Raw genomic sequence first — 19,343 nt, forward strand, 5'->3', positions numbered from 1 at the left:
CATCACCACTCAGTGACTTTTTTTCTATAATAGTGGCAGTGCAATGGGGAGATTTAGAGTGAAATAATACATACTTCAGTATCCCTTTTTTAAGATGCTTATGGAGTCCATGTGTTGTGGGGAATTGGGGGTTTTGCTGAGGGGGTGATGTGACTGAAGATTGTTTTCCCACCTCTGGTTAGATGGCAGTAGTAATGTTGCATCATCTTGCTTTATGAGGGACGCGCTGCATTTTAATCAAAGATTCTAGGAGTATAAATTGTGCTTTGTTACAGCTGGAGGTATGATAATTCAGCTGTCAACATGATTTTCATACTCATTCTAGTGTTGTAGCAGGTGAATTTTACAGGTATTTCATTGCAGGTAAGTCATAAGAATACTACATCTCTGGCTTCCTTGGCAAATATCTGAAGCATATCTAATTGCTGAGGAAAGGGGGAGAAACATGCTTTCTTAAGTTTTATTTGGAAGCTGAAGACTTAGCTCCTGAAAGAGGACAAACTGTGTTATTCTGYCTCTTGTCCCCCCACCCCCACGCTGTGAAAAAGTGATCTTAAAACATGTTTGTCAGGATAGTGTTTCCAGATAACACCACTAACCACGGTTCACCTAGGACTCAGATGCACAAGTTCGTTTAGATGATTACTGTGTGTTAGTTGATGCTGCAGTTCAAGAATCTATTGTTTACTACAGAAGTGTGGGGTAAATACTGTTACCTTTTGAGTTTTGAAGAGAGGTGGAATTTATCAGCTGAAATAACAGAAGAAGTCAGTATCAAATAGAGGAGGACTTAGGAACTGGAAGGATTGGGGGAGGTGGTCTCCTTCCGCCCACATGTGGGAAAAAAATCAGTGGTGTATGAAAGGTACAGTTAGTGAAGACCATTTACAGCATCCTCTTTGCAGCTTATTGCAATCAGTAACTTTGTATGCGCTTATCTGTTGTTTTTTTTTTTTTTATGTAGATAGTCTGTTTCTCTGCAGACGTGGATACTCTGAATTTTAAAAGTAAAGAAATCCTTGTTCCTGAAAAAAAGAGGATCCCTTTTCTTTATATAAGGGGGAAAACAGATCTGAATTAGGCGACACAAAGATGACCGTGTTCCACAGTAAGCAGCTTTCCTAAACCTGAGCGACTGACAAAAGGCTACCTTTAGTCCATCTAACTTGCTTATAGGCTGTATAGGTCTTACTTCATTTGTTGAAACATCTGCATACTGCAGATGCATCTATATACTGATTAATTAGTTACCTAAGTGTTTCATAAGCCTTGTTATATTCTTTGCTGAACAAATGAAAGATGCTGTAGTTGATTTTTACATTGAGTTTTTATTGGTAGAGAAGATAAAGCTGTTCAGGTCACTCAAAAATTACTGTAGTGGGGTAGGAAGTATGAGTTTAGGCCTTCAATTTTTCTTTTTCAAGAGATATTTCACTTTGTGTATTTTTCCAGAGTTTGAAGCGCTTCCTTATTCTTGTTGACTTAGCACATGTCAGATTTTGCTTAAGTTCATTAAATATCAAATTGCCTAAAATGACGGTTGTTCTGTGAACCAAGCTTTTTTCATTCATCCTCATCTGTGTGCTTCCAAAAGTATTTACTCTCAAGTCCAGCTCTGACATAGGGAGGAGGGAGAGAAAGCTGCCAGCTATTAGCAATATTAAAGCCTTCCTAGCCTATTTTATGAATGAGTTTAAGTTCTTTAGCCAGACATAGCGTTTCAAAATATGCTTGAGGAAACAGCTATGGACACATCACAGCTATGTCCAAGCTTAAAAAATACCCAGTTAAGCACTGCTCTGAAAATCAGGCATTCGTAGTCTAAGGCTATTTTGTTTCCTGACAAAGCATAGTGCTGTGTTAAAACTAATTCTAGATATAGCCACCTAACGGTGCATCTATCACCACTTCGTGGTCGCTTAATTCTTGCAGGACAGAACACTGAAGTCTATAAGATTTTTCTTAGGTTAGTATTGCTGGAGCAGAGCTTCAGAATTTGATCATAAAGCAGGAAGATTTATCTATAAAAAAGGTCTGAAGAAGAAAGAACTTCTGGAAATCAGCATTTCCRGGAAATATCTAGTAGCATAGTCACATGCTGCTGTAAAGGTATGTTGACTTTAATATGTTGGAATCGGGAGAGTGCTTTTGCAATGAATCTCCTGGTTACTCTTTTTAAAGTACTTTGGTCCATCGTGGGACAGTCTCAAACCTCCACACCAGATACCTTTTGGCTGAAGCCGAGTTGGAGGGCGCGCTCAGCTGCGAGCTCATGGACATTCAGCCTGAGGGCCAAGTAGGGCCAGTCCAAAGCAAAACTCCCAAGAATACGTGGGATATGGATGTCAGACTGTTCCACTCTGCGGCTCTCCCTGTTGGGCTGCACTACCTGCTAGTGTGAATGTAGCCAAAATATGTGTTATAACATTTCTTCTTGGTCTTCGTAAACATGAAGTTTAGATCTCATTTATCTCTGTTGCTTAAGTGCCTAGTGTACTTCATATTAAACTGTATGTCCGAAGAACAGCTGCGGAGAAGAGTTGTTGATTTGGGTCACTTTTTAGTGGTAAGTTAGCAAGGCTAATGAAGGATTTTCTTCTTTTTTTTAAACTTCTACTTGAAAGTTGAATAGTAGAAGTGGTGAGTCCCTGCCCCAACTTTTGAAGTCTCAGTCAAGCGTTCCTGACAGTTTTCTGTGGTGTTTTCTTTGTGTGTGGGGGGTGGGGTGGGGGAGTATTTATTTATATTTTTCTTCTTCTTTTCCTTTTGGACATCCTTGCACATTTCATGTCCTTGTCCTTGTGAAGAGTAAATAGTTTGTATGCTTTTATTATATCCAAATGAATACCATGTTATACTTTCATTAGGAATCCCAAAATTGTTATTGTTTTGTATTGTTCATGCACATGCTTCATAATTCTGCATGTGTGACTGTAAAATTATTTATGTGAGATGAACTTTGTAAACCAACAGCTTCGGATTCTGTGTTCCTTACAGAAATGGAATATATTTTTGGAGAAAAGGGGAAGAATAAGTTTTATCTCCTCTTTTGCTGATTATAAATATTGAAAATAAGCAATCTCTTCCTGATATTGTGTACTCTTAGTTGTATCCCATCAGCGGGCAGATGTGATAAACTTGGACCTTAGCTGCTTCATAGAGAAAGCACATATGCCTTTCTTAACTTTTTGGAACAGTAATTTTAGACTAGAATTTGACAATAGGTGATTAGAGGACAATACTGCAAACAAACAGTGTAGAAAAACAGAATTTCTCTAGTGTTTTTAGGCAGCTGGATGCTTCAGCTGTTTGCTCCATCAGAAGTATTATTGTTTGGATAGATCAAAATCCTTTCTGCTGAAGTATTTGTTTCTTCTCAATAAGCAGGCTTAGGGCAAAGGGCAAGGAGCACGCAAGGATGTTGAGTAACACAATACTGTTTCCCCAATCCAACTGGATTTGGTGTTCCACCAAATCTTGGCCTAAGAACATCATATGTATGAAATCTTGATTTCTCAAGATGTTGGCTAGAAATAGAGGGCAGTCCTTGAGATGACACGGTTATCTGTTACCTCATGGTATTTTCAGCATGCTGGAGCCTACTGGCATGCAGTAGACAGCTCAGCTATAGAAACTGGGAGGAAGCAGAAAGTTTTGTTGTAGCAATGAGAAAGGTAAAGCTTTTGAGTGGAGAGGTGGTATTGGTTACATGTTATTGTTGCTGTCACCAACTTTAATTTTGAATTAATGCACCTTTGGAGAATGGCTTATCYCTTTCAGAGCTATTGTTTCAGACAGTTTTATAACAGTTTTGTAAAAATGCTTCGGTTTTCATTTTCATGTTTAATTGTAATCCTGTTGACTTGAAAAATATCTAGAACCTTATTGTACCTCTAGTATGAAACAATCATATGTATGAACATTGAATGTGTATGTGCACGGAGTGGGCAAAAAGATGGGGTGCCTGGCAAAACACCAATGCAGAATCTTCCATTTAAAGATTTTTGGAGGAAACTATCTCCTCACATAGTACACAGACTTAACATGATATAAAGGTGTGTTTTCATAGTTCATGTTTAGGTTCTTTGCAGTGCAGTTCAAAAGGGGTAGGAATATCTTTAGTTTGCCAAACTATGTGTTTTTACTAAGCGGATGTAGTAAGAAAGCAGATGACTTTTCTTCAGGTATTCTAAGCACGGTCTATTTGCACCAGCAACTTTGGTTAAGTGTTCTGGTATGTTTATGAAATCCTTCTGTAACTATTGTACATTGCATTCCAGTCCACTCCAGAGGGTTGGGTTTTTATTGTTTGCTTTTTTCTTCTTTTTTTCCCCCCAGAGTGCTATTGGTAGTCATGTCTGATATTTGATCCAGTACCTAATACCAGGCACAACTTCCCACTGGATTTCTAGGTTTTGTTGCTTTTTTTTTTTTCTTCCCTAAAACTACTTCTGTGCGTCTGTACTTACGAACCTGATCTTGGCACTCTTTCCAAAATGGCTATATTTGCACCTCTTTGTTCATATTATGATGTCATTGCTGCTTTTCTTTTTCATCAGAATAACTTTTCACTTCTTTAATTCTTGTTTTTTTCCTAGCTCTCTTAATATGATTCTCCTTTCGTACCTTTGTGTCTTTCCTCTGAAAAATATCTAATGTATGAATTAAATAGAACTTTCTAATGGTAGATATTTCTGCAATTCCTACTGCAATTCCTGTTAAAGTTATTTAAAAAAAATAAAAATAAAAACTTTCTGTGGAAGCTGCCTCTGACACTGTAAACTACCTAATTTCCAGCCAATGTTGCGTGAAATTGGTCTGTATTACTAATTATTTTTGTAACTGAAGATTAATTAGAAAACACAGATTTCTTGTGCAAAGATGGATGAACAATCTGGTTGTGCTGACCTCCTGAGATATGTCTGCAAGAGTTTTGCTTTTTAGCCAGTTATAATCTCTTGAACAGCGAATGTATACTGGCATTAACATTATTGCAGTTCTAAGGTTAAGCTTTTCCAACAAGTCTTTGCTGGGCAGTGATCATACTCCTATTTCACAGCAAAGTCTATAATACGACATTTCTAAATTTTGTGGTTTAGAAAGAGCTTCATCTTTAAATACTCAATTTATCTTCATTAGAGTCTGATCTTAATTTAACAGCTGTTTTTATTGCAAAGATATTTGTGTAGAGAAAAGATTTAAATTTTCTGTTTAACTTTTTAATTCCTCAACTAAAAAATTATTTACTTTTGCTACTGAAAGTAGAAAAATGTGTATGCATAGAACATCCCTAAGAAATGCTCTTTTTAAATCCAAATGCTTGAGAAAACTTACTTGCCTCGAGAAAGAAGGTAGTTATACGCCTGTGGGTTTTTAGGGGCAAGGGATTGTTTGTTTATTGAGAAAATGAAGTAGGAAAACGGAGGCTTTCACCTCTYTGCAAAAAGATGATGATCTCTTTCCCTTTGCTTGTGTTTAGACTTCTGTAATTTCTAYACACTAGAGGCTGAATCATCTAACCAGTCAGGTCAATCCTCAGGTTCATCTCCTTCCCCCAGTAGATCYTAGTTCCGGTTGTATATGCGTTGTTAGATATTACTATTAACTGTTCTGATCTTCAAATGATGTGCAGAAATACAGGAATTCAAAACTTGCATTTTAATAGAAACAAAGTCATGTTGATAAATGGCAGTTGTGCAAATAAAACTCCAGGGAACAATGTTGAAACCAAATTAATTTATCCTCTTTAATTTAAATGTATGACATAGAAATTAGTATTCTTGCTTACTAGTCAGAATTTTTTTTCTCTTGAGGCTTCATTCTTGAAGGCATATGTGTAAGAATAGACCAAGGAGTCATAAATCGTAGCTTTAAGTGGATTTTTAATACTTTAATTTATACTACTTGCTAAGAAATTAGTCAAAATTTTTGATTTTAGTCTGAGTTGTTAAGTTGTGTTTTTATGTGAGTATCTGCAACAGGAATCCCCAAGATCCTTGTAAAGCATTGGCAGGCTTCCCCTTGAGTGGTACCRTTTGACACATTCTTCACTTTCAGTTCAGAGAGCAAGATTTTTAACATGGGGAAAGAGAGGGCAAAGTTGCCAAACTAATTCCTGCCTTCAGATCCTGAAGATCTCCTTTTATTTCCATTTTCTAAACAACAAATGTTTGCAGTGTTAAATGTATTTGAATGCTGTCACACGAATACACAATGTGAACAAATGGTTGGGCTTGATGAACATTTTAAATTGCAGTGTTTCATCTTATTTGCATATTATTGATAGCGATATAGCAAAAAGGAAGTATAGTGGCCTTCAGCCATGAGAGCATCAAACTGATGAAAGTTCTCTTATCATATCCTTATGTCCCTAATATACCAGGTCCTTGAAGTGTAAAAATACTGTGTCTAATAAGTCTAATATATAGATATTTCAGGTCAGAGTCCTTAGGGATGAGAGTGGTTCTGTTGGTTATATCTGTTAATGATTCACTAACAGATTATATAGTTTTGTGTTATCTCCCATCATTAAGTCCTTCTGCTGTTTGTCTCTGATCAATGCTGAAATGAGTATCATAATTGATTTTAGTTTTTCTGGGTGTTTCTGTTTTTTGTTTTGATACAATATAAGAAATGCATTCTCACAGCATTTGGACAGTAGGTTGTTTCTACAAACACACTACACTGCAAGATTAACTTCTACTTTTATTTTATTGGCAGCTTTTTGTTCACTGGTTATGGTGCTTCTTGACAAAGCTGAGTTTGTTCTATACTGGTTTCTCCACGAGGCAGAATTTGAGATTACCTTTGTTGCTGTTGTATTGCATTGCTGATGGTTTCCTGTGGACTTCATACTAGCCTGCCATGTTTAACTTAAAATTTGTTGTTCCTCTTTGGCACTAAATAATCCTCTGTCTGCTTTGATTTGGCTTATACCAAGCTGAAAGTGGGCAGTTGACTGGCTGCTGAACAACACAGAATCACAGAATGGAAGGAACCTCTGGAGATCAGTTAGTCCAACCCCACCCCTGCTCAAGCAGGGTCACCTAGAGCATGTTGGACAGGGTTGCATCCAGCCAGRTTTTAAAAATCTCCAGAGAAGGAGACTCCACAACCTCTCTGGGCAACTTGTTCCAGTGCTCTGTCACTCTCACGGTGAAGAAATTCCTCCTCACATTCAGGTGTAACTTCCTGTGGTTCAGTTTGTGCCCGTTGCCTCTTGTCCTGTTRCATGGGACAACTGAAAAGAGTTTGGCCCCATCCCCTTGACACCCTCCCTTCAGGTACTTGTGCACATTGATAAGATCCCCCCTCAGTCTTCTCTTCCCCAGGCTGAAGAGGCCCAGCTCTCGCAGCTGTTCCTCGTAGGGCAGGTGCTCCAGCCCTCTGATGATCTTCGTAGCCCTATACTGGACTCTCTCCAGTAGCTCCATGTCTCTCTKGKACTGGGGAGCCCAGAACTGGACACAGCACTCGATGAGGCCTGACCAGGGCTGAGTAGAGCGGCAGGGTCACAAGGGAATAGCATACTGTGTATACAGAAGACTGCGTATAGGAAAGCTAGTACGGCAAGTTAGTATGTTAGGCTTGAGCAACATTGAAGATCATTTCTTATTAGACTCTGATGAATCTAAATGAAGATGAAATGCAAAATTGCTCTGCTGTTGTTTGTTTAGTTAACATAAAAATGTAGAGGCTTTCTACTGGAATTAATTTTAGTAGAACTCTTTCCAGTGCCAGTACGCCAGCAAATGACAAATGCCTTCACCCAGCTTGAGACAGAGGACTTCGTGCTATATAATGTCTCACTTTTATCAGTTGAGTTTGTTTTATTGGTTGTGGGTTTTTTGTTTTGTTCTTTTTTGTTTTTTAAGATTGCTCATAAAATATTCTACTTAAACTGATGTGTACCTGAAACTACATTTTGTGTGTCTGGGAACACTGTAATATTGTGCTTGACTTCATAATAGGCACAGAAAAAGTAAGACAAGCTCAAGACTGCAAAGACCTCCATGTTGTAAACCCTGACTGGCTCTGGAGCTGCTTAGAGCGCTGGGACAAGGTTGAGGAACAGCTTTTTCCCTTGAAGGATGACTACATCAAAACACACAGGTAAATGGGGACTTAGAGGAATAGGGGACTTGAAAATAGGTTGTTCATACAATCAACTTACATTGTTAATGCAGCTATAAAATCAAAGTATCTAACAAGACAAAAGTTCTGTGATGTTTGCAGATTTTATGAAAGACCCCTCTGTTTTTGTCCTTTCCTGTGCTACTTAAACTGAAGACAGTTAATGAGCTGGGAGGCAGTTCAGCAGCTGTCAGAATTCAGAGAAACCTGTGGTAGCAGRAGTTTCTTCGGCAGTTGTATTCATTAACTATGTTCAACAGAAAGAGTTGACCTGGTCAGTTAACCCACAAGCACAGGGAGTGCTACAATGGGGCAGGGGCATCATCCATACTGCCAAATGAGGCAGGTAGGTGGGGGGGCGGGTACGGACATACTTGTACAACCTAAGTCTGTGGAATATTGCATTTTTTGAGTCCTAGCAGTGAGGAGAAAAAAAGAAACAGAAAGCTAGAGCAGAAAAAACTAAGTGGGATGGAAGGCATGAAGAGGAGCAAAAACTGGAAGAAAGTACAGGGCCAAAGAGAGTAGTGAGAGAGTCCATGGAGGTTTTGGGGTGCTAAGATAAAGAGTTGAAGGAGAAAGGATGAAAAACGAGTGCACTAGGAAAGCAGGAAATAAGACAGCCAAAAACTACATTAACAAGGAGAAGGTCAGGGGCTTCTAAGAGCGATCTCCTTCAGGAAAATGCAATGGCTAAAATAGCTCATGACAAGATAGTGTAGTTCCAGCTTTTGCTTCTTCACTTSTTTGAATAGTTCGCATAACAGCATCTTGCAAGCCTAGTAGGGAATATTCTCATCCAGGTTTGAGTAGGGAGATACATAGCATATTGGATTTTCTGCATTAAACTGTTGCTGGTTACTGAATGACTGAATAGGCTAGACATTTGCTAAAGATTTGCTTTCTGCTTGAAAGATGCTATCCTTTGGAGGGTAAAATGTGTGTGCTTATGTCTTGGATTCCAAATGCACCAAAAAGTAGAAACATTTGAAAACGAGATCACTGATTGAATGGGAGAGTAGATGGAGACCTAGCATCCCTAGAACTTAGTAAGAGAAACAGCTCGTTTATGACTTGACTAAGGACGTTTTTTGTTTAAAAAGTGCTASGAGATTTTTTTTAACCACCACGTGGAATATTTATATGAGATGTTTAACTGAGGCCTGGCCTTGCCAGACACCAGGCTTTCTAGTAGAACCGTACAGTGACCTGCTAGCATCATTTTTTGATGTTTAGGTGAATGTTACTCTTTGTCTATCTTAATTTACTCTTCTGTTTCATTTAGATATGATGATATTTCTTTGTTTCAGATGCAATATACGTTAACTTCTTACATTTTTTCCCCCAAACTTAAGTCAGTGAGGACATCGTAAAATGCAAAATCTTTTATTTTATTAACCTAATATGCAAATTCTTGGTGAAAGATTTTCCCCTTAATGAATCTGTCTGAAGTAACTTCTACTGATACAGAGTACTTATGAACTAGGTGAGGGATGAACTCTGAGAAAAGTTACATATAAAATGAATTTAAGACTAGGAAAAAGAATAAATAAGCTTGAAATTGGTTGACTTTATATGTTAATACTACAGCAATACTACTTCAGAAAGCTAGTTCATGAAAGTATATATTAAAAACTTGAGTTTTGTAGTACTTCTGATATTTATTACAGTATGGTTAGTATTTTTTCCTATAGCATTGGTTTCATAGTGTGTACACATGCTATTAGCGACTGATTTTTTTTTTTCTAGGATTCTATTTTCTTTCTTTTTGTTATCCTTTCTCATACATGGATAGTATGCCATAATGGCRGTTCCAGCAGACTGATTTCTGAGTATTTTTGTTGGCACTTCCAAAAACTATTTTTAAAAATAGCTGTATATGCTAACAAATGAATTGGATGATTAATACCATGTATTTGTTTTCTCTGATCCATGTTGAAGAGGAAAGATTTAGATCTGATACAAAAGCATGCTTTTCTCTTTATAGCATATATGCAGATTATCAAGCTAATCGAACTGTATTTGATACCACCTGGAAGCAACTTCAGCAACTTTATATGTTAAGACTATTTTAAAGCATCTTTAATTTTTTTTTAATGATGTAAATATGACATTTGCATTTTTCTGTTTTAAATACAGTGAGACTTTCATGATGGGGTGGAGGAGATTGGAAAACTTCTGAAAAAAAAATTCTTTTTCTTCTCCCCTATTTCTTCCTTTAGAGAGAGGGAATACCTGTCTTCTGACATTCTGGTTAAAAATAGCCTATTTAAACTTATAAAGCAATTTTTTCTAAACTTCATCCAACAGAGAGAATAGCCCTGCCACGTTTCCTGATACACACAGCACATTCCAGACTGCTCTGTTTCATCCGACACCCATCCATCCAAAGTCTCAGCCTGGTCCTGAAGTTCGACTTTATGATCCAAACACTGGAAAGCTAATCAGGAAAGGCTCTCAGACCTCTGGACAGTCTATGTACATCCAGTCTCCAGCTCCACCCCTCACCTTACCAGTCCATGGTGAACACTCATCCTTCAGGTACATAAAGCATAGCTAAGAATCACTTTAATTATATTTTCAGATGTTGGGTTTTTTTCTAATTTAACTGCTGTTATTTTTGCATTTGGTCAGATTGTCATCTTGGCTCTGTTTTTTTTTTTTTTTTGTTTTGTTTGTTTGTTTCCTAAAAAGACTAGACTTGCAATACTTAGCCTATGAGTAAAAGAATATTTAGCTTTAGTGAAGTCAGTGACTTAAAATTCTAGATTCTTTATGATTCACTTAGATACAAGTATAAACTCCCAAAAGATAAATGTAGTGTGTAGTCTGTTGTGTGCTCTAAAGTATACTAGAATAACTCAAGCCCTAAGTGAGGCAGGCTAATGGTCTCTTAAATCCAAATCCAGTATATTAAAATTTGTTTAAAATATTTCTGATAGCATTTGGTTTTGTTTGTAAACTTGACTAAATTATTCTTGCATTTTATTTTGAGAAATATAAAGAATGAGAGAAGAAGAATGTAGCTTACTATTGTTAAATAATATTGTAAAATTGAATATTATTTAATAGAATCATAGCATCAATAAYTTTTAGATAACTAAATCAAGACTCTAAAGCAGGAGGAGCAGGTCTGCTTTTTGAGACATAAGGCTTGTGTCTGGACTTCGCCAAACTTGAAGTTTGTTAAGTAACAAAGGCTACATATATCCCTTAAGGATGTATAAAATCTATCTCTAAAATTCATTCCTAAGTAGCTGTATCAAGTAAAACTTTAGCAAGTCATACTGACTCCAGCGACAAAAAGAAATAAGTATCCAATTGTGTGCTAAGCTTTTCTCTTTGTAAAATTTGATCATAGTATAGCAGCTATTACAAAACATTTCAATCTCCTAAGCAACTGCAAAAATACAAAGCACAACTGTAAATGCACATAGTTTTCTGCTTTTCTCCCCCTGTTCTCCCTTGGGTTTTATCACTTGTGTTGTAAAGGTTTTGTGTATTAGTATGCCTTACTTACGTATCCTTTGTATCTTGCTGCTGMGAAATTATTCCAGTCTATTTAGTCTTTCTCATTTTTCATCTTTTTATAGGCTTTTTCTTATTTCAGTATTCCTGCTTCTGCCAACACTGTTCTTATTTTCTCCAGTCTCCTTTCTTTCCAGTTTTTTAACTGTCTCTAAAATCTGTATTTTACTATGACACATTAAATGAACAGGAAAACTTTAAATAGCCAAGAGGCAGCCAGTATCCAAAGAGGAGCTGAAAAACCTTTTTTGTTTGTTGGTTATTGAGAAATGTGATTTGTCGAGAAATGCAGAGAGGTGGGAAGGTTTTATATGTGTATAATTGTCACCTGGCACTTTCAAGATGCTTTGRTAAGATGGTTTATGTTCATATGGATGCATCATTCAGTGCTTTAGAAAATACAGTTTTCAATGCCTATTCTTCCTTTTTCTGTCAAAAACTGAATGAAAAATTATAATGACACCTAATTCTATTTGTCTTTAATACAGAGGTGCATCTTTATTTGATTATTCTATGGGAAAGTGGGGGGGGGGGGAAATGTACTTCAGCTGGCACCTTAGTTGAGTTTCTGAGTCCCGGGTAGATTTTGAGGGTGGAGGGAGACTGCATCTCCCCTTTGTTTTATTCTCCCTACCCCTTTGTTTTATTGTACTTCTAATTTTTTTGACTGCCAGTGCTCAGTGTTCAGGTGATTTAATCTATATAAGAACTTAAATCCAATTAATCAATGCTGCAGCTTCACTACATAACGAAGCAACTGTGTATCTTAAAATAGCTCCCTTTCTGACATTGGGAAGTAATTGTTTTTCTCATTATTTCCCATTGATTTGTTTCAAGTGGTAAAATATCTGACCTGTAAACGCTGATTTCTAAATTGAAGCATGTTTTTAGTCCTCAGAGCAGTTCAGCTGTCTTCAAATTCAATTGTTATAGTGAGAAATATCTTGGTAAAGTATACAAGGAAAGCAGCAATCAAATACTGCTTTAAGTTCTCTGATGTTTAGCTAGTACAGTGCAGAACACGAAGGCTGTTTAAAAAATAACAAAGAAATGAACATGAAGAGTTTTTCTGTGTATTGGTTGAGCACGAGTTGAGGCAAAATTGTATGAACCATATCATCATCATCACCATCATGCAAATATCTATGATAGCTTTAAAAAAGAAAGAAAGCAAGCTTTGCAGGCAATTTTAAATCTGACACAGTGCTTTGCTTTAGAGAAAATTACCTTAATGTAGCAATTTCTTGGTAGACAGCAGTATATTCTGTGTCCTGACAGACTTTATGCTCGTATGTTCACCTCCTACAGAAAGATGAGAACACCTTTAACTAAGTCATTGAATTTAAGCACAGGTAGAAAAAGCTGTTAAGAGCATAGCAGTTGCAAGGTTAATATAGTTGGGTGGGGAGGAAAGCTTTAGCAAGCACTTCTTTATGTACAAATTAATCAAAGTTTCAGCTTTTTAATTTGCCATGTCTCTCTTGAACATAAATATGGATGCTGTCATTTTGAATTCTGAAGCAATATGGATAGAATCTGCATTATTTTATGTAAAAGAAATTTTTGTTCTGAAGTCTTTCTTTCTTGGCACTTTTTGTAGACATAAGCCTGTCTGCAATCCTAGATATTTTAAAATATCTACCTCCTCAAGTCTTTAGTGTACTTTATTAGACAAGATGAATGCTAGTAATTCAGTAAGAGATGAGGCAAAGTTTAGAGAATGGGTATAATTTACATGTGAGAAGCTAAAAGAAGCACTCTGATTCAAAATAATACAAAGATGCATTAATGTTTGGTTGCAACAGGTGGCTCAAGCAGATGCTGGTGGCTGAAAAATTTCTTGGGGTTTCATATAAACTAATTTCACTTGTAAAATTTCAAGTCTTAATTTGCATGCTCRGTGTTAGTTTTTCCTGGCTACTGTTATCAGATTTGACAATGAAAAATACAAAGTATTAAGTTTGAATGATTACTAGACCTTAAATATTCTTCATGCTTTCATGGTGGTAATACTATTTTAGCTCTTGCCCTGATACTGTGTCAAGAAAGTAAGATGCTTGTCATTTCCCTGAATGTTGCACTCAGCCTGTGTGTAGTCAGTTCTAATGCACGTGTATGTAATTGTGCAGATAAGATTGGCAAGTGCCAGCCAACCTGTACAGAATATTGTTTTACTTCTGGAAAAGTACTCGTGAAACTCAGCTGATTAGAAAATGCATGTCAATTCCAGCATTTATATGTCTTTTAGATTTGAATCAGTGTAACAAGCAGTTGAAAATACGAAGTCTGGAAAACGTCGTTGGTAAAAATAAAAATGTTTGTTACAAACTTCAGAGTAGTCTGTTTATTTTACCTTTTGGTATACTTTGGTGGGAAGTCCTAGTATTTCCTAACCAGTAGTAGTTGGAAAATACTGGAAAAAATCTGACAGTAGTCTTGAGTATACTAATACAGTTATTTTTAATAAAGCACTTGTGTCTGTTAATAGTAATGTGACCAATGTGTGTAGTAAAGGCTACATCTGTCCATGTAGACTTAACTTTYACTGCTGATGGAGTCTTCAACCTGAGACTTGTAATATTTCTGCATATTACTGCTTCAGAATATAGAACTTCAAAGCTATGCCTACTGTTCAACAGCTTTGGAATTAAACTATCAATACAGTTTTCATTTAATTATGATGCAGAATAAACCCTGCCTTTGCCATAGATGATTTTCTTTCTAAAGAAGATGATGTTCTTTCTAAAATATTCAAAATAAGAATATAAATAAGATTTCAATTATACAGAAGCTGCAAAAAGAGGAATTCATACTATCATATTGATGACAGTGAGTTCTTCTTTTAAAAAAAATCTTTTTCTAGTCTAAGAAAATATACTTGGCTGCCTACTACCGTATGTAGTTTAAGTGTAAAATTCTTGGCATGATCAAACTTTTCATGTTTTTTTTAGGCRGTAGTATAAGATGCTTGTATCTTGTGTTTTGTCATTCTCTGTTTTACCAATTATTTAAATCACTGTCTTTCTCTTGGCTAGGATACCTATTAAAAAAGCATGGAAATCATGTACTTAAAGATCCCTTTGGAAAATATAGTAGGAAGCTTTATTTTTCCTCTTCTATTTGTGAAAATTATTGTCTGAGCAGTTTAACAGAAAACAGATCAGAAATTTAAGGATTTGAAAAACATTTGAATGAAAGGGAAAAAACAGTTTAGGCTGTAATGAAAATCTCTAATGGAAAAATAAGTTTGGTTCATTTCCACAATATCTAAATTGGTCTTTGACTTTGTAGAAAATCCCAGCATGCAGAAATGATAAAATGAAAATGCCCTRTTTCTGCTGTACTTCAAAGTAGTGGTGAGTTGACAGATATCTTCCATTGCATATAACACAATTTTTCCCAATATAACAATAGCCGGAGTTCCCCCTCTCTTCTCCCCCCACCCCCACCCTTTGAATTCATCATTCAAAGATGAATTCCTGTTTCTTACACCTACCCATGGGATCTGAGAGGATGGATGTGCATTTAGGAAATATGACTCCTCAAAAAAGAGCCTAATTGACAGGTTCATCTGGTTTTCAAATTTACATTCTATGTTTGAAAAATGGATGTAGAAGAAAAGTCTTCATCGAGATGGCCTTCTCAAGAAGCTGTTATGTTCACAGTAGGAGGAGCAATTTYATAAATCTTCTATGTGACCGGATTTGTTTGTTCTTGAAGAATTTTTGAGTACATGGGTGGGGTTTTTTGAGGGGAGAGGGTTACCTAAAGCAGTTTCTTGAAAATCCAAGCTTGATGAGAAGCAGCCATGCTGCACTGAAACTCTTGTTAGCTGAAACCACACTGTCTACTTTCTCAGTTTCCACCACTCCCTGGAACAGCTTGATGGTTCTCCCTGGGTGGTTAGAAGTCAACAGTGTGTGATTTTTAGATAGTCACAATTATAGTTGGTTGTGGTAATTGCGCCCCACATATGCTCTCTCTTGGCTAATTTAACAACACCTCGGACATCACTCATACTCTGTGTATCTTGAGATTTCTGGACAGGACCCTGAGTGGTTCTGAGCTGCTGTAATGTGTTCCAGGGGGTTGCGGTGGTAGTAAATCAGGTGTTCATATTTAGCTGTACTTTTAGCATATCCCTTTGACTTATTAAATAGAGTTTTGGAAATCTTGAATGGTGAAAAAAGTTACCTAAGAATAATGAGTTTCTGGCTCTGGTTTTAGATGCTGTCAGTATTTTCATTACTGTTGTTATACAGCAGTTCCCTGGAAGCTGTCATTATCCAATCCCTTTCAGTGATTTTTTGTTTTTTTTTTAATATATATCTACATGTTTGGCTTAAATGCAGTTAACTAATGAGATAATAAAGTTAAATTAAAAAAAATGCTACTGTGTTTGAATACACTAGCCAAAAAGCAGTAGGGTCTATTTCACATCTCATCTGGGCTTAACACCTGGGAAAAGTCTGAAGATAGAGGTAATAGAAATGAGCTTTCTACTTCTGCTATAAACCACCTATTATCAGTGAAGTTGAGAATTAGAGAGATATGTTTTGAGACTAAAGAGCACATCACATAGGTCAAGAAACAATTGATTAGAATATARTAATTGTTTCATAAATGATAAACTTGTCAAATGACAGACAAACTTGAGCACAAACTTCAAAATATTTTAAGAGAAGTGCATCTCCAGCTACTGTGGCTCTTGGCTTCGAAAAAGGTGTGATAGTTACTTACAAGAATGATGGGAAGTCAGGAGAGTGAGTACCTAGTCAAAGGTAGAATAAAAATTTAAGCTGTCAGATGGAAAATAAAAGCAGGATTTGGAAGACCTGATCTTTGTTCTATTGCTGAACACAGAACATAGCAATATTGAGGAAAGTCATATTCAACTGTTATATAAACTATGTATAGAATTTGATTTCTAGACAAACTGTAAAGGAATTAAGTTTTTCTTATGTGAGACCCTCTGAATTTTTTCAGAGTTGTTCAACCACATCAGCAGCAGATGTTTGAAGAAGAAGACTTACCAGCAAGTGAGACTGAAGAGCAGCCAGGTCCATCTAAGCGGAAACGCCAGCCAAGTATGTCTGAGACAATGCCCCTGTACACCCTATGTAAAGAGGATTTAGAGAGTATGGATAAAGAGGTGAGCTTAACTAACTGTGACAGAATTCTAACAAAATAATTGCTCATTATGCRTAACAGTTTAACGTTTGTTAAGTTATGTTTATGTGAACTTACCTTGTATGCCACTACAGTAACTYAGAATAAAAGCTGTAGCGGACTGAATTCAGTCTAGAATGCAATTAWGCTCTAGAATGAGAGTGCTCTTTCATGTAAGTAGGTCTCTAAGGCAGAGGTTTATGCAAGTACAGCTTTGTCATAATAAAGATATTACCGGATTCGCCATGTTACTAGGTTTGTTAGGTGTCACTTTAAAAATTTTTTTAAGTCAATCTGTAAAGAATCTGGACCAAATCAGTTGGCAGGACTGGAGAGAAGAGGTCTGTAAATGAACATGGCACGAGCTGTAGAAAACATAAGAAATTGAAGGGCCAAAAGAGCATGTGGAACCTTGTTATCTATAGCTTCGTAGTTGCAGTGCTGTTCAGTGATGGTTGTCAGGGTTCTGCGGATGAGGTGAGAACTGTCCGTTACAGAAACTTACACTTTTTCATACAAAACTGTGTAACTTGAAGTTCATTATAGACTGTCCTTCAGCTGCTTGTTTTTCACATATTGTAGTGTGCACTTTTTCAGAATGAACTACATTCTTCCTTCTAATCTTGTGTAATATTTAATGATACATATAGAAAAAATTACCTACAGCTTCATACCGTATTTTCATGAGTTCASTACATTGGCATGACTTAGAACTTGAAGTTATCTTTGATCATAGATGATTCACGAGGATGGAGACAGGAGTCAGCTTTCAGGAAAAAGTTGRTAAAGAGGTTCTAGCCATAACAGCCCTTAGTATTTACTATCTTTGGAAAAATATAATAAAAGCATGAGACAGAAACTGCATGTTTTGCTGTGGAAAGAAAGTTTATATGTACATATTATAATTTTGAGATACGCTCAGTTACTGTTAGAGTTCATGGAAGAACTTTAAGCTGACTTTCAGGATGCTTTTCCGGGAAAAAGTCCAATAACTTTGAACAGCTTTGATGATCTACTCTAAATTTTAGATCAGTGTAACCCTTTAATTTTTAGCTATTTGATCTTAGGTTTTCACAGAAGCAGCATTTGTTGTTATTAAAAGATATAAATAAAAAAAAAARKWAAWKKYYTYTWWKRMMAAAAAAACAGTTCTGGAGACCACTAGATTTAAGTATGCCATAGTTGTATAACTCAAGGGTTATGTTACTAAGCTAGTAGAATTAATTTCCTACCATGTAATAGTTGTCTTTTTTGTCCTTTAAAGATAGTTTAAATAGTAAGTTGATAATACTGTACTTTTGAATCTACTTGTCTCTCATTATCAACTTGCTAGCTGTGGCAGTAACAAATCTCAGCTCATTCAGAGCCAAACTGAGGCCACCAATTTGCCTCACTCGAGTCACCAAGCATCCCGGAGGTGGTAGTTTTAGTTGTGAGACTGGCTCAGATTAACTTGTGTCCTGAGTCCTCTGTCACTATGCCAGTCCCTGAAACCGTCTATCCACCTGTGTTGTCAATGGTACTTAAAACAAACCRGTATTATTAGGCTGCTTTTTAAGTACTAACACTTTTCAAATAGTGGGACTCTTGGAAAGCATAAGTGAGTAGCTGTTGCAGCATGTGCACTGAGCCAAAAGAATGTATGTRTAATTTTTGTAATTATGGCAAAAGCTATTTATTGTTCTATTTTTGAAGATATTATTCACAGRTTTTGGTAAAATCTGAAGAAGCTGACACTTTTCCTTTGTGATTACTTGTATGCTGCTACAGAGGTTTTCTTCCTATCTTACAAACACAGACTTGTTAACTTATGATGATTTACTTTTAAATCATGCTTTTGTTTAAGCTGCGTATTATGTTTTGAAACTAGATTTCATGCACTCCAGAATGAATGCAGCCTGATTATTTTTCGCAGTGGATTGTCTCATGATTGTTTTAGCTTTGGYTCCAAGAGCATGATTTGAAGTTATAGCTGCTGCCAAAAGGTTTCCCTTCCACTATTCATTTTWCCCTTTCCTCTCTTGACTGCARCATCTACATTTCTTTGACTATTRAGCAGCTGAACCAGCAGAAACTTTTCACTTTTTGGTGTTGGGATGTGTTGTGGGTTTGCTTATTTGGGGGAGGTGGGCATGTCTAGTATTTACATCCCTAACACGGTTTGCTCTGGGATCAAATGTTAGCAGTGACAGGAAGGAGTGGGCACAGAGGATGCGTAAGGACAAGGTTGAACTGGACGTGGATGGTAGTGCCATCTTGTGTCAACAGCTTGTTTTGTCCCAGGAGTTGACTGTGGAGGTAGGCTGGGGAGACTMACCTGTGCAGACTAATATCGGCTAGCCTTGTGACTGCTGCCTTCCCCCGGGAACCGTAATGTATTTACAGAGGAGCAGTGTAATGTAACTAATAAAATGGGATTTCATTGTGTCGTGTGGTAGTACACTTACAAAAGAGGAGAATCTGTGGTAAAGTAGTCCATAAAATGTAAAAATTTAGCAAAGCATGTATAAGAG

General features: G+C 36.6%; 1 protein-coding gene across 1 annotated transcript in view; it reads left to right on the top strand.

The window, feature by feature from the left end:
* CTDP1 (CTD phosphatase subunit 1) overlaps nt 1-19,343 on the top strand; it is a 98,082-nt gene that overhangs the window by 20,081 nt on the left and 58,658 nt on the right. The window contains exons 8-10 of the mRNA XM_085309995.1: nt 7,971-8,112; nt 10,444-10,674; nt 16,648-16,813. Of these exons, the coding sequence (XP_085166121.1) occupies nt 7,971-8,112; nt 10,444-10,674; nt 16,648-16,813 (539 nt within the window). The remainder of the gene's footprint in view (nt 1-7,970; nt 8,113-10,443; nt 10,675-16,647; nt 16,814-19,343) is intronic.

The sequence above is a fragment of the Rhea americana genome, unplaced genomic scaffold (genome assembly GCF_003343005.1).
Source record: "Rhea americana isolate MKP2758 unplaced genomic scaffold, rheAme1 scaffold_31, whole genome shotgun sequence".
NCBI classification, from domain to species: Eukaryota; Metazoa; Chordata; class Aves; order Rheiformes; family Rheidae; genus Rhea; species Rhea americana.